Raw genomic sequence first — 23,588 nt, 5'->3', positions numbered from 1 at the left:
ATCAAAATTTGTATAATACAAAAATATATTTATATTCTAAAATACTTTTTGTGAAAACAGTGGTTCAATTACATTCCTGTCAGCAGTGGATGAAAGGTTCAAAGTGATTGTTGAAGTTATAATGTGGGAGTACATAGGTGAGTAAATGTGTACTGAGTATTTAGCATTTAGTCTAGGGTGATTAAGTGGCTTTTGAGAAGAGTCTTAAATTGATTTTCAGACCGGGTTACTTTAATATCTTCTGGTAATGAATTCCATATTTTAGGGCCCTTTATGTGCATAGAGTTTTTACACAGTGTGATATGGACACGAGGTATATCAAAAAGAGATCTGTGTGTTGTGTTGTGATCATGTGTCCTGTTGAGGTTGGTGAGGAGAAGTTTGAGTGGAGGGTTTATATTTGTGTGTATATATTCTTCCAGCTTATACGGACAGATATACATTTGTCAGTGCAAGTTATCAATCTTGCAGCATATCTGACTGTTGCACTGCACATGCAGTTAGAGTAACACTGCATGTGCATTTTTAATAAAGAAATTGGGATATTTCTTTTGAATTCGATGACACGTTAATGTCTCTACAGATTGGCTTCAAATCATTACCGCTGATATACGGCTGTATTAGCAGTTACTGGCAGGCTGATGCGTGCGACGAGGTATAGGACGCTTGACTTACACTGGTATATCTTTCTCGTATCCCTCAGTAACATAAACACATCCATTATACCATTATTTCCCCTTTTATCTTTGACTCAGTCACAAAGTGCCAGTAGATGGCACTCAGTAACACTCTCGTCCACTCAATGAGTGCATGCAATGCTGACGATGCTGTGTCTGGAACTGCAGTATCCACACCGGTTAGGGTAGGTAAGATTCGTCACCAAACAGGACAAGTGTTTCCCGACGCGGGTCTTAGTCATTTGATGACCCACAGCTGGAGTTTTTGGTTATCTGACAGAGGCCTTCCGCTGGCTTACCCCTCCACCCCTTTAAAGATAAGGTATCCACACTGATACCTGGAGTTTACCTGGAGAGAGTTCCGGGGGTCAACGCCCCCGCGGCCCGGTCTGTAACCAGGCCTCATGGTGGATCAGGGCCTGATCAACCAGGCTGTTACTGCTGGCCGCACGCAATCCAACGTAGGAACCACAGCCCGGCTGGTCAGGTACCGACTTTAGGTGCTTGTCCAGTACCTGCTTGAAGACAGTCAAGGGTCTATTGGTAATCCCCCTTATGTATGCTGAGAAATCAGAGTGCATCAATGCACTCTTAAAATATTTACAGGTCCTAATAAGCTCCAATTTCTTGTACCGATTCAGAAGGCTTGACTTATTAAATATTTATTCTTCGACTATCTATAAAGCAGTGTATAGTGCAGTAGGTTTTTATTAACAAACAGAAGTTGGATATATCAACGGGTAAACAACAGACAATGATAGCTTGCCAGAGTGTTGATATTTAGTAAGGTAAAGAGCAGAGAGACCGGTGTGTTGGGAAAGTGAAAGTTCTGACTGGCCATCAATGTCCGGCTCCCTCCCTGGTACCACCTGGGTAACCATCAATATGTCCGGTCGTCGCCAAGCATGACTGTTGCACCAGCAACATCCTTCCCCCCCAAAAAAAAAATCATGTCTTTTAATATGTATGAAATGTACTACTCAACTCCATACTTCAAGTCTACCAAACCTGTGTCAGCGACTCTGTTATTATCTTGGTCACACATCCTGCATGACTTTAGGGGTTTGTTGGTGAGTTTTGTGTTGTGGGAACAAATATCTGGCTCAAACTCCAAAATTAAATTTATAAGATAAAATTGCTTTCACTTCGATCTAAAATAACTAAGGATTTAATTGAAACCTGTGTTTATACCTTCCTGGGACGTCCATCGCCTGTGTTTATACCTTCCTGGGACGTCCATCGCCTGTGTTTATACCTTCCTGGGACGTCCATCGCCTGTGTTTATACCTTCCTGAGACGTCCCTCACCCGGTGTTTATACCTTCCTAGGACGTCCCTCACCTGGAGTTTATACCTTCCTGAGACGTCCCTCACCTGGTGTTTATACCTTCCTAAGACGTCCCTCACCTGGTGTTTATACCTTCCTGGGACGTCCCTCACCTGGTGTTTATACCTTCCTGAGACGTCCCTCACCCAGTGTTCATACCTTCCTGAGACGCCCCTCACCCAGTGTTCATACCTTCCTGACGCCCCTCACCCAGTGTTCATACCTTCCTGGGACGTCCCTCACCTGGTGTTTATACCTTCCTGAGACGTCCCTCACATGGTGTTTATACCTTCCTGAAACGTCCCTCACCTGGTGTTTATACTTTCCTGAGACGTCCCTCACCTGGTGTTTATACCTTCCTGAGACGTCCCTCACCCAGTGTTCATACCTTCCTGAGACGTCCCTCACCCAGTGTTCATACCTTCCAGGGACGTCCCTGACACCTTCAATCCACCTTCTTACAATACATCGGTTATTCTTTATCCATTCCTACACAAGTCCAAACTATGTCAACAACTTCTCCTTCGTTCTGTGTTATTCCTTCATGTCAACTCATCATCTGTTCCAGGAATAATATTTATACTACACCAGATCACTAATATTTTGTGTTTATTGTGAGTATAAAACTCTAAACCCAAGATCATAAACCAAACGGTGAGCAAAAGAAATAAATTAAAATAAGCTTATGAGAACAATCAGAAAATGTCAGAAAATGAACGCTAGGAGAAAAGTTTATGATCCACTATGAGGCTGGTCTCAGACCGGGCCGCGGGGGCGTTGACCCCCTGAAACCCTCTCCAGGTAAACTCCAGGTATACACAGCAATATGAGGATACTTTTACCCAGGGCTTAATAATGTTGTTGTGTTGTGAGGTGGGGGGAGGGAAGCCAGGAATCATCAGTAAATTCAACGATGAACCAACAGTGCCAGAGACCCATTATCATCATTATGGTCTCTTGACCAATCCTACAGACCATACCTGTAAGTTATCTCCAGTAAGTAGTGATTCTTTTTATTGCTCTAAGAGAAAAACAAAGAAAATTAGATAAAGGGGGAAAAGTGAGACGTTTTTGCAGGAAGACAGAGAACCCAACTCACCATATTGTGTACATTTTGTGAAGTACGAAGTACTTCACAAGATCGTAAATAATTAAGTCTGGCAATAAAATCCCCAAAATAATAAGCTGATAATAAAATAAAGAATGCGGAATATTGTTTTGGTTGTGGTTTGACTCTGAGAGTCAAGGTCGCCTTCACCTCATAACCAAGACACTGACTGTAATAACTGTGGTATAACTTAACCATCAGGAAGGTCTCTGGGGGTGTGTTGAAGCAAGGGAAAGTAGTGGAAGGACCGGGGGAGAGGGTTTGGAAAAGTACGACTGAGGGGGAAACCAAAAATAGAGAAAAAGCAACGTGAAACAGTAAGGATGGCAAAAAGAATGAAAGTAAAATGAATTGACAAGAGGTTAAAAAAAATAATACGGAAGTAATAATGATATACTGGGAAATGTAGAGAGAGAGTTTTGGAGGCAGTGTAAGAGTTAACACAAGTGTAAACAGGACTTTGGTCTTTGTTTGTGCCATTTCCAGACATTGAATTTCCCAGTGGGCTTGGTTGGTCAGTCTGCCACCTGCCTCCTGCTACCTGCCTTCCTGGCTCCTGCCACCTGCCTCCTGCTACCTGCCTCCTGCTACCTGCCTCCTGCCACCTGCCTTTCTGGCTCCTGCCTCCTGTCTCTTGGCTCACTAGGAAGACAATCATATCTTAACGAAAAACATTTGTTCGTTGAGGTACTTGTACTTACCCAAGTCTGTACTTGCCGTGGCCATTGTTGATGTTGGCACTAAACTCGAAGGGGTCATTACAGCACGCGAGTAATGGGAGACAATGAGGTTCGATCCAGGAAATGGGAGAACAGGAAAACTTTCCTGGATGAAAAGCCTCTCACCAGCATCAAGGCACTTCCATTAAGGGTTAGAAGTTGGCATTAGTGTGTGTGGGCTTCGAGGGGCGACATTATGTCAGCAGGAAGCAGCGGGTCGCTGGCAGACAGGCAGGTCAAGCCAAATACACATTCATCCGGCGGCCAGCACCACAAAGACATTCTCAAAAAAAACCTCTAAACACATAATTTACTACACAAAACATTTGTAAAAGTTGTGTGTGAAGCCTAGATAAAAACTTACATAATGTGTTGTGGAGTCAAGGTGAACTGTTATTGTTATGGGTTTTTAATTCTCCCTCCGACCTTTCTTGCACAAACCTGGATCCTGCCCTACACTGTGACCTTCTCAAGAAAATGGCTCTGTCTTTTCCTTAACAAAAGATAAGTTTCTCTAAGTCTTTGATAACCTTGAGAAGTCTTGGGTGTGTCTGTTCAAATTCACCGTCATTATGTAAACACGGTAGATCAACCATGGTTTTGTTGGAGCTGACTTTCCCTCTCAGGAAGGGTCGATGGCCCTTCCCTCAGGCCCTTAGTCTCAATTTCTTAACGCCAAGATCTAAACTTATTAATAGCTTACTATACAAGCAAGTACCTAAAAATTCCATCTGGGTTATAAGTAACTTTCACATGCCCAGGCAGCTGTGTTGGGTCTGGCGAGGTGGCTCCACCAGCCCGCTAGGGTAGGTCTGGAACCCTCCAACTTTCACCAATCATCGTCGGACGGGTTTGAATCTAATCCACTTTCCCCTGGTGATGGCGTAGCTGTTGTGAAAGAGGTTGGCAGCGGCATGTTGAGGGACTGTGGGGAGTGAGAGAAGGGGAGGGTGAGCGTCCTGAGGCGGACACCATAATCTCAGTGGGAAGCAGAAGCCGACTAGACGCGGCGCTGGAAGGGGGTGTGCTGTATCCTGCGCCATATATAACATAGGCACTGTGCCACTCCATCCCAGCGCAAGACACTAGTGAGGACAGTGTAACATGTGCTAGATCTCTTGTGCAAGTGGAGACACTTATAATGTTAATCATGAAGTTGTGAGTATAGTTTTCTACGTAATTTGAGTGTTAATTATACATCCCAAAACAGACTCATGGTAATGGAATCAAGTTTAGAATGAATGTACCAAAGGAGTGTTTTGACAATAGAGTTGTAAATGATTGGACCATACTGCTAAATAGTGTCACTGAAACAAGCTCTTTGGGTAACTTTATAAATAGATCAGGTAAATATGGGTGGAAATGCATGCCAGAGCAAGACCTTTTAGTAGGCCTACTGCTGTGTTCTGTATTACATGTTTATTACCACGTGTGTGTGTGTGTGTGTGTGTGTGTGTGTGTGTGTGTGTGTGTGTGTGTGTGTGTGTGTGTGTGTGTGTGTGTGTGTGTGTGTGTGTGTGTTGTGTGTGTGTGTGTGTGTGTGTGTGTGTGTGTGTGTGTACTCACCTAGTTGAGGTTGCGGGGGTCGAGTCCGAGCTCCTGGCTCCTGTGTGTGTGTGTGTGTGTGTGTGTGTGTGTGTGTGTGTGTGTGTGTGTGTGTGTGTGTGTGTGTGTGTGTGTGTGTGTGTGTGTGTGTGTGTGTGTGTGTGTGTGTGTGTGTGTGTGTGTGTGTGTGTGTGTGTGTGTGTGTGTGTGTGTGTGTGTGTGTGTGTGTGTGTCCTCACCTAGTTGTACTCACCTAGTTGAGGTTGCAGGGGTCGAGTCCGAGCTCCTGGTGTAGACAGCCTGTACTGTCAGAGCACACAGCCTAGCCGTCTGCTCTGACTAGTTCATATTTCGCGGCATTCAGGTGCTGCCCTCTGTAGGCTCACCTAGGTCAGTGGGAGGCACAGCCCACCCTCTCTCACTCCTAGGCCGACCAACTTGACAGACACAAGTGCTCCCCCTCCACGGACTGGCTTGCGGTCACTCCCTCACACTGCCCGTTGTGTGCTCACTCCTACCCAATTAAAGCCAAACTAGTCCACGGCCGTATCATTGCTACCTACGCTACCTTCATCGGCACTAAACCGCTGTTTACCTACAAGAACAGTAATAACACTGGCCCCACCTCTTCACTGGTCGCTACTAGGTCACTCTCCCTGAACTGTGAGCTTTATCATACCTCTGCTTAAAGCTATGTATGGATCCTGCCTCCACTACATCGCTTCCTAAACTATTCCACTTACTGACTACTCTGTGGCTGAAGAAATACTTCCTAACGTCCCTGTGATTCATCTGTGTCTTCAGCTTCCAACTGTGTCCCCTTGTTACTGTGTCCAGTCTCTGGAACATCCTGTCTTTGTCCACCTTGTTAATTCCTCTCAGTATTTTGTATGTCGTTATCATGTCCCCCCCTATCTCTCCTGTCCTCCAGTGTCGTCAGGTTGATTTATCTTAACCTCTCCTCGTAGGACATACCTCTTAGCTCTGGGACTAGTCTTGTTGCAAACCTTTGCACTTTCTCTAGTTTCTTTACGTGCTTGGCTAGGTGTGGGTTCCAAACTGGTGCCGCATACTCCAATATGGGCCTAACGTACACGGTGTACAGGGTCCTGAACGATTCCTTATTAAGATGTCGGAATGCTGTTCTGAGGTTTGCTAGGCGCCCATATGCTGCAGCAGTTATTTGGTTGATGTGCGCTTCAGGAGATGTGCCTGGTGTTATACTCACCCCAAGATCTTTTTCCTTGAGTGAGGTTTGTAGTCTCTGGCCCCCTAGACTGTACTCCGTCTGCGGTCTTCTTTGCCCTTCCCCAATCTTCATGACTTTGCACTTGGTGGGATTGAACTCCAGGAGCCAGTTGCTGGACCAGGTCTGCAGCCTGTCCAGATCCCTTTGTAGTTCTGCCTGGTCTTCGATCGAGTGAATTCTTCTCATCAACTTCACGTCATCTGCAAACAGGGACACCTCAGAGTCTATTCCTTCCGTCATGTCGTTCACAATTACCAGAAACAGCACTGGTCCTAGGACTGACCCCTGTGGGACCCCACTGGTCACAGGTGCCCACTCTGACACCTCGCCACGTACCATGACTCGCTGCTGTCTTCCTGACAAGTATTCTCTGATCCATTGTAGTGCCTTCCCTGTTATCCCTGCTTGGTCCTCCAGTTTTTGCACTAATTTCTTGTGTGGAACTGTGTCAAATGCCTTCTTTCAGTCCAAGAATATGCAATCCACCCACCCCTCTCTCTCTTGTCTTACTGCTGTCACCATGTCATAGAACTCCAGTAGGTTTGTAACACAGGATTTCCTGTCCCTGAAACCATGTTGGCTGCTGTTGATGAGATCATTCCTTTCTACGTGTTCCACCACTCTTCTCCTGATAATCTTCTCCATGATTTTGCATACTATACATGTCAGTGACACTGGTCTGTAGTTTAATGCTTCATGTCTGTCTCCTTTTTTAAAGATTGGGACTACATTTGCTGTCTTCCATGCCTCAGGCAATCTCCCTGTTTCAATAGATGTATTGAATATTGTTGTCAGGGGTACACATAGCACCTCTGCTCCCTCTCTCAATACCCATGGGGAGATGTTATCTGGCCCCATTGCCTTTGAGGTATCTAGCTCACTCAGAAGCCTCTTCACTTCTTCCTCGATTGTCTGCACTGTGTCCAGCACTTGGTGGTGTGCCCCACCTCTCCGTCTTTCTGGAGCCCCTTCTGTCTCCTCTGTGAACACTTCTTTGAATCTCTTGTTGAGTTCCTCACATACTTCACGGTCATTTCTTGTTGTCTCTCCTCCTTCCTTCCTTAGCCTGATTACCTGGTCCTTGACTGTTTTTTTCCTCCTGATGTGGCTGTATAACAGTTTCGGGTGAGATTTGGCTTTCACTGCTATGTCATTTTCATATTGTCTTTGGGCCTCCCTTCTTATCTGTGCATATTCGTTTCTGGCTCTACGACTGCTCTCCTTATTCTCCTGGGTCCTTTGCCTTCTATATTTCTTCCATTCCCTAGCACACTTGGTTTTTGCCTCCCTGCACCTTTGGGTGAACCATGGGCTCATCCTGGCTTTTTCATTATTCCTGTTACCCTTGGGTACAAACCTCTCCTCAGCCTCCTTGCACATTGTTGCTACATATTCCATCATCTCATTAACTGGCTTCCCTGCCAGTTCTCTGTCCCACTGAACCCCGTTCAGGAAGTTCCTCATTCTCGTGTAGTCCCCTTTCTTGTAGTTTGGCTTCATTCGTCCTGGCCTTCCTGCTTCCCCCTCCACTTGTAGCTCTACTGTGTATTCGAAGCTTAAAACCACATGATCGCTGGCCCCAAGGGGTCTTTCATATGTGATGTCCTCAATATCTGCACTACTCAAGGTGATACTAAGTCCAGTCTTGCTGGTTCATCCTCTCCTCTCTCTCTCTTGTAGTGTCCCTTACTTGTTGGTACATGAAGCTTTCCAGTACCACCTCCATCATCTTAGCCCTCCATGTATCTTGGCCCCCATGTGGCTCCAAGTTCTCATATTCGATCTCCTTGTGGTGTGTGTACTCACCTAATTGTACTCACCTAATTGTGGTTGCAGGGGTCGAGACTCAGCTCCTGGCCCCGCCTCTTCACTGATCGCTACTGGGTCCTCTCTCTCTCTGCTTCCTGAGCTTTGTCATACCTCTTCTTAAAACTATGTATGGTTCCTGCCTCCACTACTTCACTTGCTAGGCTATTCCACTTGCTGACAACTCTATGACTGAAGAAATACTTCCTAACGTCCCTGTGACTCGTCTGAGTCTTCAGCTTCCAGTTGTGACCCCTTGTCCCTGTGTCCCCTCTCTGGAACATACTATCTCTGTCCACCTTGTCTATTCCCCGCAGTATCTTGTATGTCGTTATCATGTCTCCCCTGACCCTTCTGTCCTCCAGTGTCGTCAGTCCGATTTCCCTTAACCTTTCCTCGTACGACATTCCCTTGAGCTCTGGGACTAGCCTTGTTGCAAACCTTTGTACTTTCTCTAACTTCTTGACGTGCTTGACCAGGTGTGGGTTCCAGACTGGTGCTGCATACTCCAGTATGGGCCTAACATACACAGTGTACAGTGTCTTGAACGATTCCTTATTAAGGTATCGGAACGCTATTCTCAGATTTGCCAGGCGCCCGTATGCTGCAGCAGTTATTTGGTTGATGTGTGCCTCCGGTGATGTGCTCGGTGTTATGGTCATCCCAAGGTCTTTCTCCCTGAGTGAGGTCTGTAGTCTTTGTCCACCTAGCCTATACTCTGTCTGCGGTCTTCTTTGCCCCTCCCCAATCTTCATGACTTTGCATTTGGCTGGATTCAATTCGAGAAGCCAGTTACTGGACCACATGTCCAGCCTGTCCAGGTCTCTTTGCAGTTCTGCCTCATCCTCGTCCGATTTAATTCTTCTCATCAACTTCACGTCATCTGCGAACAGGGACACTTCAGAGTCTATTCCTTCCATCATGTCGTTCACATATATCAAAAATAGCACTGGTCCTAGAACTGACCCCTGTGGGACCCCGCTCGTAACAGGCGCCCACTGTGATACCTCTTCACGTACCATGACTCGTTGCTGCCTCCCTGTCAGGATTTCCCTTATCAATTGCAGTGCCCTCCCTTTTACATGCGCCTGATCCTCCAGCTTCTGCACTAATCTCTTGTGGGGAACTGTGTCATAGGCCTTCCTGCAGTCTAGGAAAACGCAATCTACCCACCCCTCTCTCTCGTGTCTTACTTCCGTTACCTTGTCATAAAATTCCAGGAGGTTTGTGATACAGGATTTGCCTTCCATGAACCCATGCTGGTTTTCATTTATAATCTTGTTCCTTTCCAGGTGTTCGACCACTCTCCTCCTGATAATCTTCTCCATGACTTTGCACACAATACATGTCAGAGACACAGGTCTGTAGTTTAGTGCCTCGTTTCTGTTTCCTTTCTTAAATATGGGGACTACATTAGCTGTCTTCCATTTCTCAGGTAGTTGCCCAGTTTCAAGGGATGTGTTCAAGATTGTGGTTAGGGGCATGCACATCATCTCTTCTCCTTCTCTAAGGACCCATGGGGAGATGTTGTCCGGTCCCATCGCCTTTGAGGTATCAAGGTCACTTAAGAGCTTCTTCACCTCCTCCTCAGTTGTTCGTATGTCATCCAACACTTGTTGGTATATTCCCTCTTGATGTTCCCTTCTGTGCTGTCTTTCCACAGCCCTTCCTGTCTCTACTGTAAAAACTTCCTTAAATCTCCTGTTCAGCTCCTCACATACCTCCTGATCATTTCTTGTGAGTTCTCCACCTTCTGTCCTTAATCTCATGATCTATATATTATGGCAGTTTATACCAAAATCAGCCATTACTTGCTTGTTATGAGTCAACTTGACGAGTTGAAAAATAATTCAGCTACAAATTCATAGAATTTAGACAGGTCCAACTTGTTAAATCACATTGACAGTCGATAGTCTTTAAACCTAACACCCAAAAAACCACAATTACACATTTCCATACACTGAAAGGTGTCTAAATATATATACATATGTATATATATATATATATATATATATATATATATATATATATATATATATATATATATATATATATATATATATATATATATATATATATATATTTCTGGTCTACATGAATAAAGTCTCGAAATGTTTAAAAATAAGTCAGAATACCGAGACTGATCCTTGGCTGGGTCCTGGACCATTATCAAGTTACAACTGATCCTTGGCTGGGTCCTGGACCATTATCAAGTTACAACTGATCCTTGGCTGGGTCCTGGACCATTATCAAGTTACAACTGATCCTTGGCTGGGTCCTGGACCATTATCAAGTTACAACTGATCCTTGGCTGGGTCCTGGACCATTATCAAGTTACAACTGATCCTTGGCTGGGTCCTGGACCATTATCAAGTTACAACTGATCCTTGGCTGGGTCCTGGACCATTATCAAGTTACAACTGATCCTTGGCTGGGTCCTGGACCATTATCAAGTTACAACTGATCCTTGGCTGGGTCCTGGACCATTATCAAGTTACAACTGATCCTTGGCTGGGTCCTGGACCATTATCAAGTTACAACTGATCCTTGGCTGGGTCCTGGACCATTATCAAGTTACAACTGATCCTTGGCTGGGTCCTGGACCATTATCAAGTTACAACTGATCCTTGGCTGGGTCCTGGACCATTATCAAGTTACAACTGATCCTTGGCTGGGTCCTGGACCATTATCAAGTTACAACTGATCCTTGGCTGGGTCCTGGACCATTATCAAGTTACAACTGATCCTTGGCTGGGTCCTGGACCATTATCAAGTTACAACTGATCCTTGGCTGGGTCCTGGACCATTATCAAGTTACAACTGATCCTTGGCTGGGTCCTGGACCATTATCAAGTTACAACTGATCCTTGGCTGGGTCCTGGACCATTATCAAGTTACAACTGATCCTTGGCTGGGTCCTGGACCATTATCAAGTTACAACTGATCCTTGGCTGGGTCCTGGACCATTATCAAGTTACAACTGATCCTTGGCTGGGTCCTGGACCATTATCAAGTTACAACTGATCCTTGGCTGGGTCCTGGACCATTATCAAGTTACAACTGATCCTTGGCTGGGTCCTGGACCATTATCAAGTTACAACTGATCCTTGGCTGGGTCCTGGACCATTATCAAGTTACAACTGATCCTTGGCTGGGTCCTGGACCATTATCAAGTTACAACTGATCCTTGGCTGGGTCCTGGACCATTATCAAGTTACAACTGATCCTTGGCTGGGTCCTGGACCATTATCAAGTTACAACTGATCCTTGGCTGGGTCCTGGACCATTATCAAGTTACAACTGATCCTTGGCTGGGTCCTGGACCATTATCAAGTTACAACTGATCCTTGGCTGGGTCCTGGACCATTATCAAGTTACAACTGATCCTTGGCTGGGTCCTGGACCATTATCAAGTTACAACTGATCCTTGGCTGGGTCCTGGACCATTATCAAGTTACAACTGATCCTTGGCTGGGTCCTGGACCATTATCAAGTTACAACTGATCCTTGGCTGGGTCCTGGACCATTATCAAGTTACAACTGATCCTTGGCTGGGTCCTGGGCCATTATCAAGTTACAACTGATCCTTGGCTGGGTCCTGGACCATTATCAAGTTACAACCGATCCTTGGCTGGGTCCTGGACCATTATCAAGTCACAACTGATCCTTGGCTGGGTCCTGGACCATTATCAAGTTACAACTGATCCTTGGCTGGGTCCTGGACCATTATCAAGTTACAACTGATCCTTGGCTGGGTCCTGGACCATTATCAAGTTACAACTGATCCTTGGCTGGGTCCTGGACCATTATCAAGTTACAACTGATCCTTGGCTGGGTCCTGGACCATTATCAAGTTACAACTGATCCTTGGCTGGGTCCTGGACCATTATCAAGTTACAACTGATCCTTGGCTGGGTCCTGGACCATTATCAAGTTACAACTGATCCTTGGCTGGGTCCTGGACCATTATCAAGTTACAACTGATCCTTGGCTGGGTCCTGGGCCATTATCAAGTTACAACTGATCCTTGGCTGGGTCCTGGACCATTATCAAGTTACAACTGATCCTTGGCTGGGTCCTGGACCATTATCAAGTCACAACTGATCCTTGGCTGGGTCCTGGACCATTATCAAGTTACAACTGATCCTTGGCTGGGTCCTGGACCATTATCAAGTTACAACTGATCCTTGGCTGGGTCCTGGACCATTATCAAGTTACAACTGATCCTTGGCTGGGTCCTGGACCATTATCAAGTTACAACTGATCCTTGGCTGGGTCCTGGACCATTATCAAGTTACAACTGATCCTTGGCTGGGTCCTGGACCATTATCAAGTTACAACTGATCCTTGGCTGGGTCCTGGACCATTATCAAGTTACAACTGATCCTTGGCTGGGTCATGGACCATTATCAAGTTACAACTGATCCTTGGCTGGGTCCTGGACCATTATCAAGTTACAACTGATCCTTGGCTGGGTCCTGGACCATTATCAAGTTACAACTGATCCTTGGCTGGGTCCTGGACCATTATCAAGTTACAACTGATCCTTGGCTGGGTCCTGGACCATTATCAAGTTACAACTGATCCTTGGCTGGGTCCTGGACCATTATCAAGTTACAACTGATCCTTGGCTGGGTCCTGGACCATTATCAAGTCACAACTGATCCTTGGCTGGGTCCTGGACCATTATCAAGTTACAACTGATCCTTGGCTGGGTCCTGGACCATTATCAAGTCACAACTGATCCTTGGCTGGGTCCTGGACCATTATCAAGTCACAACTGATCCTTGGCTGGGTCCTGGACCATTATCAAGTCACAACTGATCCTTGGCTGGGTCCTGGACCATTATCAAGTTACAACTGATCCTTGGCTGGGTCCTGGACCATTATCAAGTTACAACTGATCCTTGGCTGGGTCCTGGACCATTATCAAGTTACAACTGATCCTTGGCTGGGTCCTGGACCATTATCAAGTTACAACTGATCCTTGGCTGGGTCCTGGACCATTATCAAGTCACAACTGATCCTTGGCTGGGTCCTGGACCATTATCAAGTTACAACTGATCCTTGGCTGGGTCCTGGACCATTATCAAGTTACAACTGATCCTTGGCTGGGTCCTGGACCATTATCAAGTTACAACTGATCCTTGGCTGGGTCCTGGACCATTATCAAGTTACAACTGATCCTTGGCTGGGTCCTGGACCATTATCAAGTCACAACTGATCCTTGGCTGGGTCCTGGACCATTATCAAGTTACAACTGATCCTTGGCTGGGTCCTGGACCATTATCAAGTCACAACTGATCCTTGGCTGGGTCCTGGACCATTATCAAGTTACAACTGATCCTTGGCTGGGTCCTGGACCATTATCAAGTTACAACTGATCCTTGGCTGGGTCCTGGACCATTATCAAGTTACAACTGATCCTTGGCTGGGTCCTGGACCATTATCAAGTTACAACTGATCCTTGGCTGGGTCCTGGACCATTATCAAGTTACAACTGATCCTTGGCTGGGTCCTGGACCATTATCAAGTTACAACTGATCCTTGGCTGGGTCCTGGACCATTATCAAGTTACAACTGATCCTTGGCTGGGTCCTGGACCATTATCAAGTTACAACTGATCCTTGGCTGGGTCCTGGACCATTATCAAGTTACAACTGATCCTTGGCTGGGTCCTGGACCATTATCAAGTTACAACTGATCCTTGGCTGGGTCCTGGACCATTATCAAGTTACAACTGATCCTTGGCTGGGTCCTGGGCCATTATCAAGTTACAACTGATCCTTGGCTGGGTCCTGGACCATTATCAAGTTACAACTGATCCTTGGCTGGGTCCTGGACCATTATCAAGTTACAACTGATCCTTGGCTGGGTCCTGGGCCATTATCAAGTTACAACTGATCCTTGGCTGGGTCCTGGACCATTATCAAGTTACAACTGATCCTTGGCTGGGTCCTGGACCATTATCAAGTTACAACTGATCCTTGGCTGGGTCCTGGACCATTATCAAGTTACAACTGATCCTTGGCTGGGTCCTGGACCATTATCAAGTTACAACTGATCCTTGGCTGGGTCCTGGACCATTATCAAGTTACAACTGATCCTTGGCTGGGTCCTGGACCATTATCAAGTTACAACTGATCCTTGGCTGGGTCCTGGACCATTATCAAGTCACAACTGATCCTTGGCTGGGTCCTGGACCATTATCAAGTCACGACTGATCCTTGGCTGGGTCCTGGACCATTATCAAGTTACAACTGATCCTTGGCTGGGTCCTGGACCATTATCAAGTTACGACTGATCCTTGGCTGGGTCCTGGACCATTATCAAGTTACAACTGATCCTTGGCTGGGTCCTGGACCATTATCAAGTCACAACTGATCCTTGGCTGGGTCCTGGACCATTATCAAGTTACAACTGATCCTTGGCTGGGTCCTGGACCATTATCAAGTCACAACTGATCCTTGGCTGGGTCCTGGACCATTATCAAGTTACAACTGATCCTTGGCTGGGTCCTGGACCATTATCAAGTCACAACTGATCCTTGGCTGGGTCCTGGACCATTATCAAGTTACAACTGATCCTTGGCTGGGTCCTGGACCATTATCAAGTTACAACTGATCCTTGGCTGGGTCCTGGACCATTATCAAGTTACAACTGATCCTTGGCCTGGTCCTGGACCATTATCAAGTTACAACTGATCCTTGGCTGGGTCCTGGACCATTATCAAGTTACAACTGATCCTTGGCTGGGTCCTGGACCATTATCAAGTCACAACTGATCCTTGGCTGGGTCCTGGACCATTATCAAGTTACAACTGATCCTTGGCTGGGTCCTGGACCATTATCAAGTTACAACTGATCCTTGGCTGGGTCCTGGACCATTATCAAGTCACGACTGATCCTTGGCTGGTTCCTGGACCATTATCAAGTTACAACTGATCCTTGGCTGGGTCCTGGACCATTATCAAGTTACAACTGATCCTTGGCTGGGTCCTGGACCATTATCAAGTTACGACTGATCCTTGGCTGGGTCCTGGACCATTATCAAGTTACAACTGATCCTTGGCTGGGTCCTGGGCCATTATCAAGTCACGACTGATCCTTGGCTGGGTCCTGGACCATTATCAAGTTACAACTGATCCTTGGCTGGGTCCTGGACCATTATCAAGTTACAACTGATCCTTGGCTGGGTCCTGGACCATTATCAAGTTACAACTGATCCTTGGCTGGGTCCTGGACCATTATCAAGTCACAACTGATCCTTGGCTGGGTCCTGGACCATTATCAAGTCACGACTGATCCTTGGCTGGGTCCTGGACCATTATCAAGTTACAACTGATCCTTGGCTGGGTCCTGGACCATTATCAAGTTACGACTGATCCTTGGCTGGGTCCTGGACCATTATCAAGTTACAACTGATCCTTGGTTGGGTCCTGGACCATTATCAAGTCACAACTGATCCTTGGCTGGGTCCTGGACCATTATCAAGTTACGACTGATCCTTGGCTGGGTCCTGGACCATTATCAAGTCACAACTGATCCTTGGCTGGGTCCTGGACCATTATCAAGTTACAACTGATCCTTGGCTGGGTCCTGGACCATTATCAAGTCACAACTGATCCTTGGCTGGGTCCTGGACCATTATCAAGTTACAACTGATCCTTGGCTGGGTCCTGGACCATTATCAAGTTACAACTGATCCTTGGCTGGGTCCTGGACCATTATCAAGTTACAACTGATCCTTGGCCTGGTCCTGGACCATTATCAAGTTACAACTGATCCTTGGCTGGGTCCTGGACCATTATCAAGTTACAACTGATCCTTGGCTGGGTCCTGGACCATTATCAAGTCACAACTGATCCTTGGCTGGGTCCTGGACCATTATCAAGTTACAACTGATCCTTGGCTGGGTCCTGGACCATTATCAAGTTACAACTGATCCTTGGCTGGGTCCTGGACCATTATCAAGTCACGACTGATCCTTGGCTGGTTCCTGGACCATTATCAAGTTACAACTGATCCTTGGCTGGGTCCTGGACCATTATCAAGTTACAACTGATCCTTGGCTGGGTCCTGGACCATTATCAAGTTACGACTGATCCTTGGCTGGGTCCTGGACCATTATCAAGTTACAACTGATCCTTGGCTGGGTCCTGGGCCATTATCAAGTCACGACTGATCCTTGGCTGGGTCCTGGACCATTATCAAGTTACAACTGATCCTTGGCTGGGTCCTGGACCATTATCAAGTTACGACTGATCCTTGGCTGGGTCCTGGACCATTATCAAGTTACAACTGATCCTTGGCTGGGTCCTGGACCATTATCAAGTTACAACTGATCCTTGGCTGGGTCCTGGACCATTATCAAGTTACGACTGATCCTTGGCTGGGTCCTGGACCATTATCAAGTTACAACTGATCCTTGGCTGGGTCCTGGACCATTATCAAGTTACAACTGATCCTTGGCTGGGTCCTGGACCATTATCAAGTTACGACTGATCCTTGGCTGGGTCCTGGACCATTATCAAGTTACAACTGATCCTTGGCTGGGTCCTGGACCATTATCAAGTTACGACTGATCCTTGGCTGGGTCCTGGACCATTATCAAGTTACAACTGATCCTTGGCTGGGTCCTGGACCATTATCAAGTTACAACTGATCCTTGGCTGGGTCCTGGACCATTATCAAGTTACAACTGATCCTGGCTGGCTGGGTCCTGGACCATTATCAAGTTACAACTGATCCTTGGCTGGGTCCTGGACCATTATCAAGTTACAACTGATCCTTGGCTGGGTCCTGGACCATTATCAAGTTACAACTGATCCTTGGCTGGGTCCTGGGCCATTATCAAGTTACAACTGACCATTATCAAGTTACAACTGATCCTTGGCTGGGTCCTGGACCATTATCAAGTTACAACTGATCCTTGGCTGGGTCCTGGACCATTATCAAGTTACAACTGATCCTTGGCTGGGTCCTGGACCATTATCAAGTTACAACTGATCCTTGGCTGGGTCCTGGACCATTATCAAGTTACAACTGATCCTTGGCTGGGTCCTGGACCATTATCAAGTTACAACTGATCCTTGGCTGGGTCCTGGACCATTATCAAGTTACAACTGATCCTTGGCTGGGTCCTGGACCATTATCAAGTTACAACTGATCCTTGGCTGGGTCCTGGACCATTATCAAGTTACAACTGATCCTTGGCTGGGTCCTGGACCATTATCAAGTTACAACTGATCCTTGGCTGGGTCCTGGACCATTATCAAGTTACAACTGATCCTTGGCTGGGTCCTGGACCATTATCAAGTTACAACTGATCCTTGGCTGGGTCCTGGACCATTATCAAGTTACAACTGATCCTTGGCTGGGTCCTGGACCATTATCAAGTTACAACTGATCCTTGGCTGGGTCCTGGACCATTATCAAGTTACAACTGATCCTTGGCTGGGTCCTGGACCATTATCAAGTTACAACTGATCCTTGGCTGGGTCCTGGACCATTATCAAGTTACAACTGATCCTTGGCTGGGTCCTGGACCATTATCAAGTTACAACTGATCCTTGGCTGGGTCCTGGACCATTATCAAGTTACAACTGATCCTTGGCTGGGTCCTGGACCATTATCAAGTTACAACTGATCCTTGGCTGGGTCCTGGACCATTATCAAGTTACAACTGATCCTTGGCTGGGTCCTGGACCATTATCAAGTTACAACTGATCCTTGGCTGGGTCCTGGACCATTATCAAGTTACAACTGATCCTTGGCTGGGTCCTGGACCATTATCAAGTTACAACTGATCCTTGGCTGGGTCCTGGACCATTATCAAGTCACGACTGATCCTTGGCTGGGTCCTGGACCATTATCAAGTTACAACTGATCCTTGGCTGGGTCCTGGACCATTATCAAGTTACAACTGATCCTTGGCTGGGTCCTGGACCATTATCAAGTTACAACTGATCCTTGGCTGGGTCCTGGACCATTATCAAGTTACAACTGATCCTTGGCTGGGTCCTGGACCATTATCAAGTTACGACTGATCCTTGGCTGGGTCCTGGACCATTATCAAGTTACAACTGATCCTTGGCTGGGTCCTGGACCATTATCAAGTTACAACTGATCCTTGGCTGGGTCCTGGACCATTATCAAGTTACGACTGATCCTTGGCTGGGTCCTGGACCATTATCAAGTTACAACTGATTCTTGGCTGGGTCCTGGACCATTATCAAGTTACGACTGATCCTTGGCTGGGTCCTGGACCATTATCAAGTTACAACTGATCCTTGGCTGGGTCCTGGACCATTATCAAGTTACAACTGATCCTTGGCTGGGTCCTGGACCATTATCAAGTTACGACTGATCCTTGGCTGGGTCCTGGACCATTATCAAGTTACAACTGATCCTTGGCTGGGTCCTGGACCATTATCAAGTTACAACTGATCCTTGGCTGGGTCCTGGACCATTATCAAGTTACAACTGATCCTTGGCTGGGTCCTGGACCATTATCAAGTTACAACTGATCCTTGGCTGGGTCCTGGACCATTATCAAGTTACACTGATCCTTGGCTGGGTCCTGGACCATTATCAAGTTATCAAGTTAACTGATCCTTGGCTGGGTCCTGGACCATTATCAAGTTACAACTGATCCTTGGCTGGGTCCTGGACCATTATCAAGTTACAACTGATCCTTGGCTGGGTCCTGGACCATTATCAAGTTACAACTGATCCTTGGCTGGGTCCTGGACCATTATCAAGTTACAACTGATCCTTGGCTGGGTCCTGGACCATTATCAAGTTACAACTGATCCTTGGCTGGGTCCTGGACCATTATCAAGTTACAACTGATCCTTGGCTGGGTCCTGGACCATTATCAAGTTACAACTGATCCTTGGCTGGGTCCTGGACCATTATCAAGTTACAACTGATCCTTGGCTGGGTCCTGGACCATTATCAAGTTACAACTGATCCTTGGCTGGGTCCTGGTCCATTATCAAGTTACAACTGATACCTGGCTGGGTCCTGGACCATTATCAAGTTACAACTGATCCTTGGCTGGGTCCTGGACCATTATCAAGTTACAACTGATCCTTGGCTGGGTCCTGGACCATTATCAAGTTACAACTGATCCTTGGCTGGGTCCTGGACCATTATCAAGTTACAACTGATCCTTGGCTGGGTCCTGGACCATTATCAAGTTACAACTGATCCTTGGCTGGGTCCTGGACCATTATCAAGTTACAACTGATCCTTGGCTGGGTCCTGGACCATTATCAAGTTACAACTGATCCTTGGCTGGGTCCTGGACCATTATCAAGTTACAACTGATCCTTGGCTGGGTCCTGGACCATTATCAAGTTACAACTGATCCTTGGCTGGGTCCTGGACCATTATCAAGTTACAACTGATCCTTGGCTGGGTCCTGGACCATTATCAAGTTACAACTGATCCTTGGCTGGGTCCTGGACCATTATCAAGTTACAACTGATCCTTGGCTGGGTCCTGGACCATTATCAAGTTACAACTGATCCTTGGCTGGGTCCTGGACCATTATCAAGTCACAACTGATCCTTGGCTGGGTCCTGGACCATTATCAAGTCACAACTGATCCTTGGCTGGGTCCTGGACCATTATCAAGTTACAACTGATCCTTGGCTGGGTCCTGGACCATTATCAAGTTACAACTGATCCTTGGCTGGGTCCTGGACCATTATCAAGTTACAACTGATCCTTGGCTGGGTCCTGGACCATTATCAAGTTACAACTGATCCTTGGCTGGGTCCTGGACCATTATCAAGTTACAACTGATCCTTGGCTGGGTCCTGGACCATTATCAAGTTACAACTGATCCTTGGCTGGGTCCTGGACCATTATCAAGTCACAACTGATCCTTGGCTGGGTCCTGGACCATTATCAAGTCACAACTGATCCTTGGCTGGGTCCTGGACCATTATCAAGTTACAACTGATCCTTGGCTGGGTCCTGGACCATTATCAAGTTACAACTGATCCTTGGCTGGGTCCTGGACCATTATCAAGTTACAACTGATCCTTGGCTGGGTCCTGGACCATTATCAAGTTACAACTGATCCTTGGCTGGGTCCTGGACCATTATCAAGTTACAACTGATCCTTGGCTGGGTCCTGGACCATTATCAAGTTACAACTGATCCTTGGCTGGGTCCTGGACCATTATCAAGTTACAACTGATCCTTGGCTGGGTCCTGGACCATTATCAAGTTACAACTGATCCTTGGCTGGGTCCTGGACCATTATCAAGTTACAACTGATCCTTGGCTGGGTCCTGGACCATTATCAAGTCACAACTGATCCTTGGCTGGGTCCTGGACCATTATCAAGTCACAACTGATCCTTGGCTGGGTCCTGGACCATTATCAAGTTACAACTGATCCTTGGCTGGGTCCTGGACCATTATCAAGTTACAACTGATCCTTAGAATATTTTACAATTGGGTTGTAATGATGGTGATGTGTTAACTGGATCTCTCAACTTGACCACCAGATAGTTCCATCAGTGTATGTACACTGTATATATGTACACTGTATGTATGTACACTGTATATATGTACACTGTATGTATGTACACTGTATAGTGTATGTACACTGTATGTATGTACACTATACAGTGTATGTACACTGTATAGTGTATGTACACTGTATGTATGTACACTGTATAGTGTATGTACACTGTATAGTGTATGTACACTGTATAGTGTATGTATACTGTATGTATGTACACTGTATAGTGTATGTACACTGTATGTATGTACACTGTGTAGTGTATGTACACTGTATGTATGTACACTGTATAGTGTATGTACACTGTATGTATGTACACTGTATAGTGTATGTACACTGTATAGTGTATGTACACTGTATGTATGTACACTATACAGTGTATGTACACTGTATAGTGTATGTGCACTGTATATATATGTACACTGTATGTATGTACGCTATACAGTGTATGTACACTGTATAATGTATGTACACTGTATGTATGTACACTGTATAGTGTATGTACACTGTATAGTGTATGTATACTGTATGTATGTACACTGTATAGTGTATGTACACTGTATGTATGTACACTGTATAGTGTATGTACACTGTATGTATGTACACTGTATAGTGTATGTACACTGTATAGTGTATGTACACTGTATGTATGTACACTATACAGTGTATGTACACTGTATAGTGTATGTACACTGTATGTATGTACACTATACAGTGTATGTACACTGTATAGTGTATGTGCACTTTATATATATATATATATGTACACTGTATGTATGTACGCTATACAGTGTATGTACACTGTATAATGTATGTACACTGTATGTATGTACACTATACAGTGTATGTACACTGTATAGTGTATGTACACTGTATAGTGTATGTACACTGTATGTATGTACACTATACAGTGTATGTACACTGTATAGTGTATGTACACTGTATGTATGTTCACTGTATAGTGTATGTACACTGTATGTATGTACACTGTATAGTGTATGTACACTGTATGTATGTACACTGTATAGTGTATGTACACTGTATGTATGTACACTCTATAGTGTATGTACACTGTATGTATGTGCACTGTGTAGTGTATGTACACTGTATAGTGTATGTACACTGTATAGTGTATGTACACTGTATAGTGTATGTACACTGTATAGTGTATGTACACTGTATAGTGTATGTATACTGTATGTATGTACACTGTATAGTGTATGTATACTGTATGTATGTACACTGTATAGTGTATGTACACTGTATATATATATACACTGTATGTATATACAGTGTACAGTGTATATACAGGTATAAAATTGTTATTGATGTCAGTAGAGGTGAATCTTAGCTACCATAATGACCACATGTGGTCGATAGACTTGAAAATGCTAATTGGCTCAGACGGGTTTAGCGCAGTTTTGACTTAACAAAGCCGGAAGGATTGAAACCTGAAAAAACACTTCTCACAGTTTAATTATCTCATTTACTAACAAGTCTCCTCTCAAGGGAGGTTCCTTGACGCTGGTGAGGGGCTCTTGATCCAGGGAACTGGATTTGTGCTCCAGTTCCCTGAATTAACCCTGAATACCTTGATGCTGGTGAACTACTGATGTTCCAAGGCATTGGAGCCATCCTCCCTCTGATAAAGCCTGATGAAAGAGAGGATAGACCCTACGTGTTTAGTGCTTCCCAGTAATAATAACTGAAAGGCTGGTTGTCAAGAGAAGAGAGGAGAGAAACTCGTACAGTTGCCAGCACAGACACACACAACCACAATACAAATATTAACTAACCACAAGAAAACATTCGTAAAATATTCTCTTACCTTCATCCCGCCACCTGACAGATACACTCACTTTCTGTAAGTCCATCCCGCCACCTGACAGATACACTCACTTTCTGTAAGTCCATCCCGCACCACCTGACAGATACACTCACTTTCTGTAAGTCCATCCCGCCACCTGACAGATACACTCACTTTCTGTAAGTCCATCCCGCACCACCTGACAGATACACTCACTTTCTGTAAGTCCATCCCGCACCACCTGACAGATACACTCACTTTCTGTAAGTCCATCCCGCACCACCTGACAGATACACTCACTTTCTGTAAGTCCATCCCGCACCACCTGACAGATACACTCACTTTCTGTAAGTCCATCCCGCACCACCTGACAGATACACTCACTTTCTTTAAGTCCATCCCGCACCACCTGACAGATACACTCACTTTCTGTAAGTCCATCCCGCACCACCTGACAGATACACTCACTTTCTGTAAGTCCATCCCGCACCACCTGACAGATACACTCACTTTCTGTAAGTCCATCCCGCACCACCTGACAGATACACTCACTTTCTGTAAGTCCATCCCGCACCACCTGACAGATACACTCACTGTTTCCCGCACCACCTGACAGTAAGTCCATCCCGCACCACCTGACAGATACACTCACTTTCTGTAAGTCCATCCCGCACCACCTGACAGATACACTCACTTTCTGTAAGTCCATCCCGCACCACCTGACAGATACACTCACTTTCTGTAAGTCCATCCCGCACCACCTGACAGATACACTCACTTTCTGTAAGTCCATCCCGCACCACCTGACA

At 45.8% G+C, this 23,588-nt stretch overlaps 1 protein-coding gene across 2 annotated transcripts in view; it reads left to right on the top strand.

Moving 5' to 3' along the window:
• The first annotated feature begins 4,744 nt into the window (after positions 1-4,744).
• The window catches only part of LOC128697569 (mucin-2-like), a 69,270-nt gene continuing 50,426 nt past the window's right edge, over positions 4,745-23,588 (top strand). The window contains exon 1 of one of the 2 annotated variants that reach the window (XM_070093893.1): positions 4,745-4,988. In XM_070093893.1, coding sequence (XP_069949994.1) covers positions 4,972-4,988 — 17 coding nt within the window. In that variant the 5' untranslated portion in view covers positions 4,745-4,971. The remainder of the gene's footprint in view (positions 4,989-23,588) is intronic. The other variant, XM_070093894.1, reaches the window with a different exon arrangement.

Source organism: Cherax quadricarinatus, chromosome 44 (genome assembly GCF_038502225.1).
Source record: "Cherax quadricarinatus isolate ZL_2023a chromosome 44, ASM3850222v1, whole genome shotgun sequence".
Lineage (NCBI taxonomy): Eukaryota > Metazoa > Arthropoda > Malacostraca > Decapoda > Parastacidae > Cherax > Cherax quadricarinatus.
This window is presented reverse-complemented; position numbering and strand designations above follow the sequence as displayed.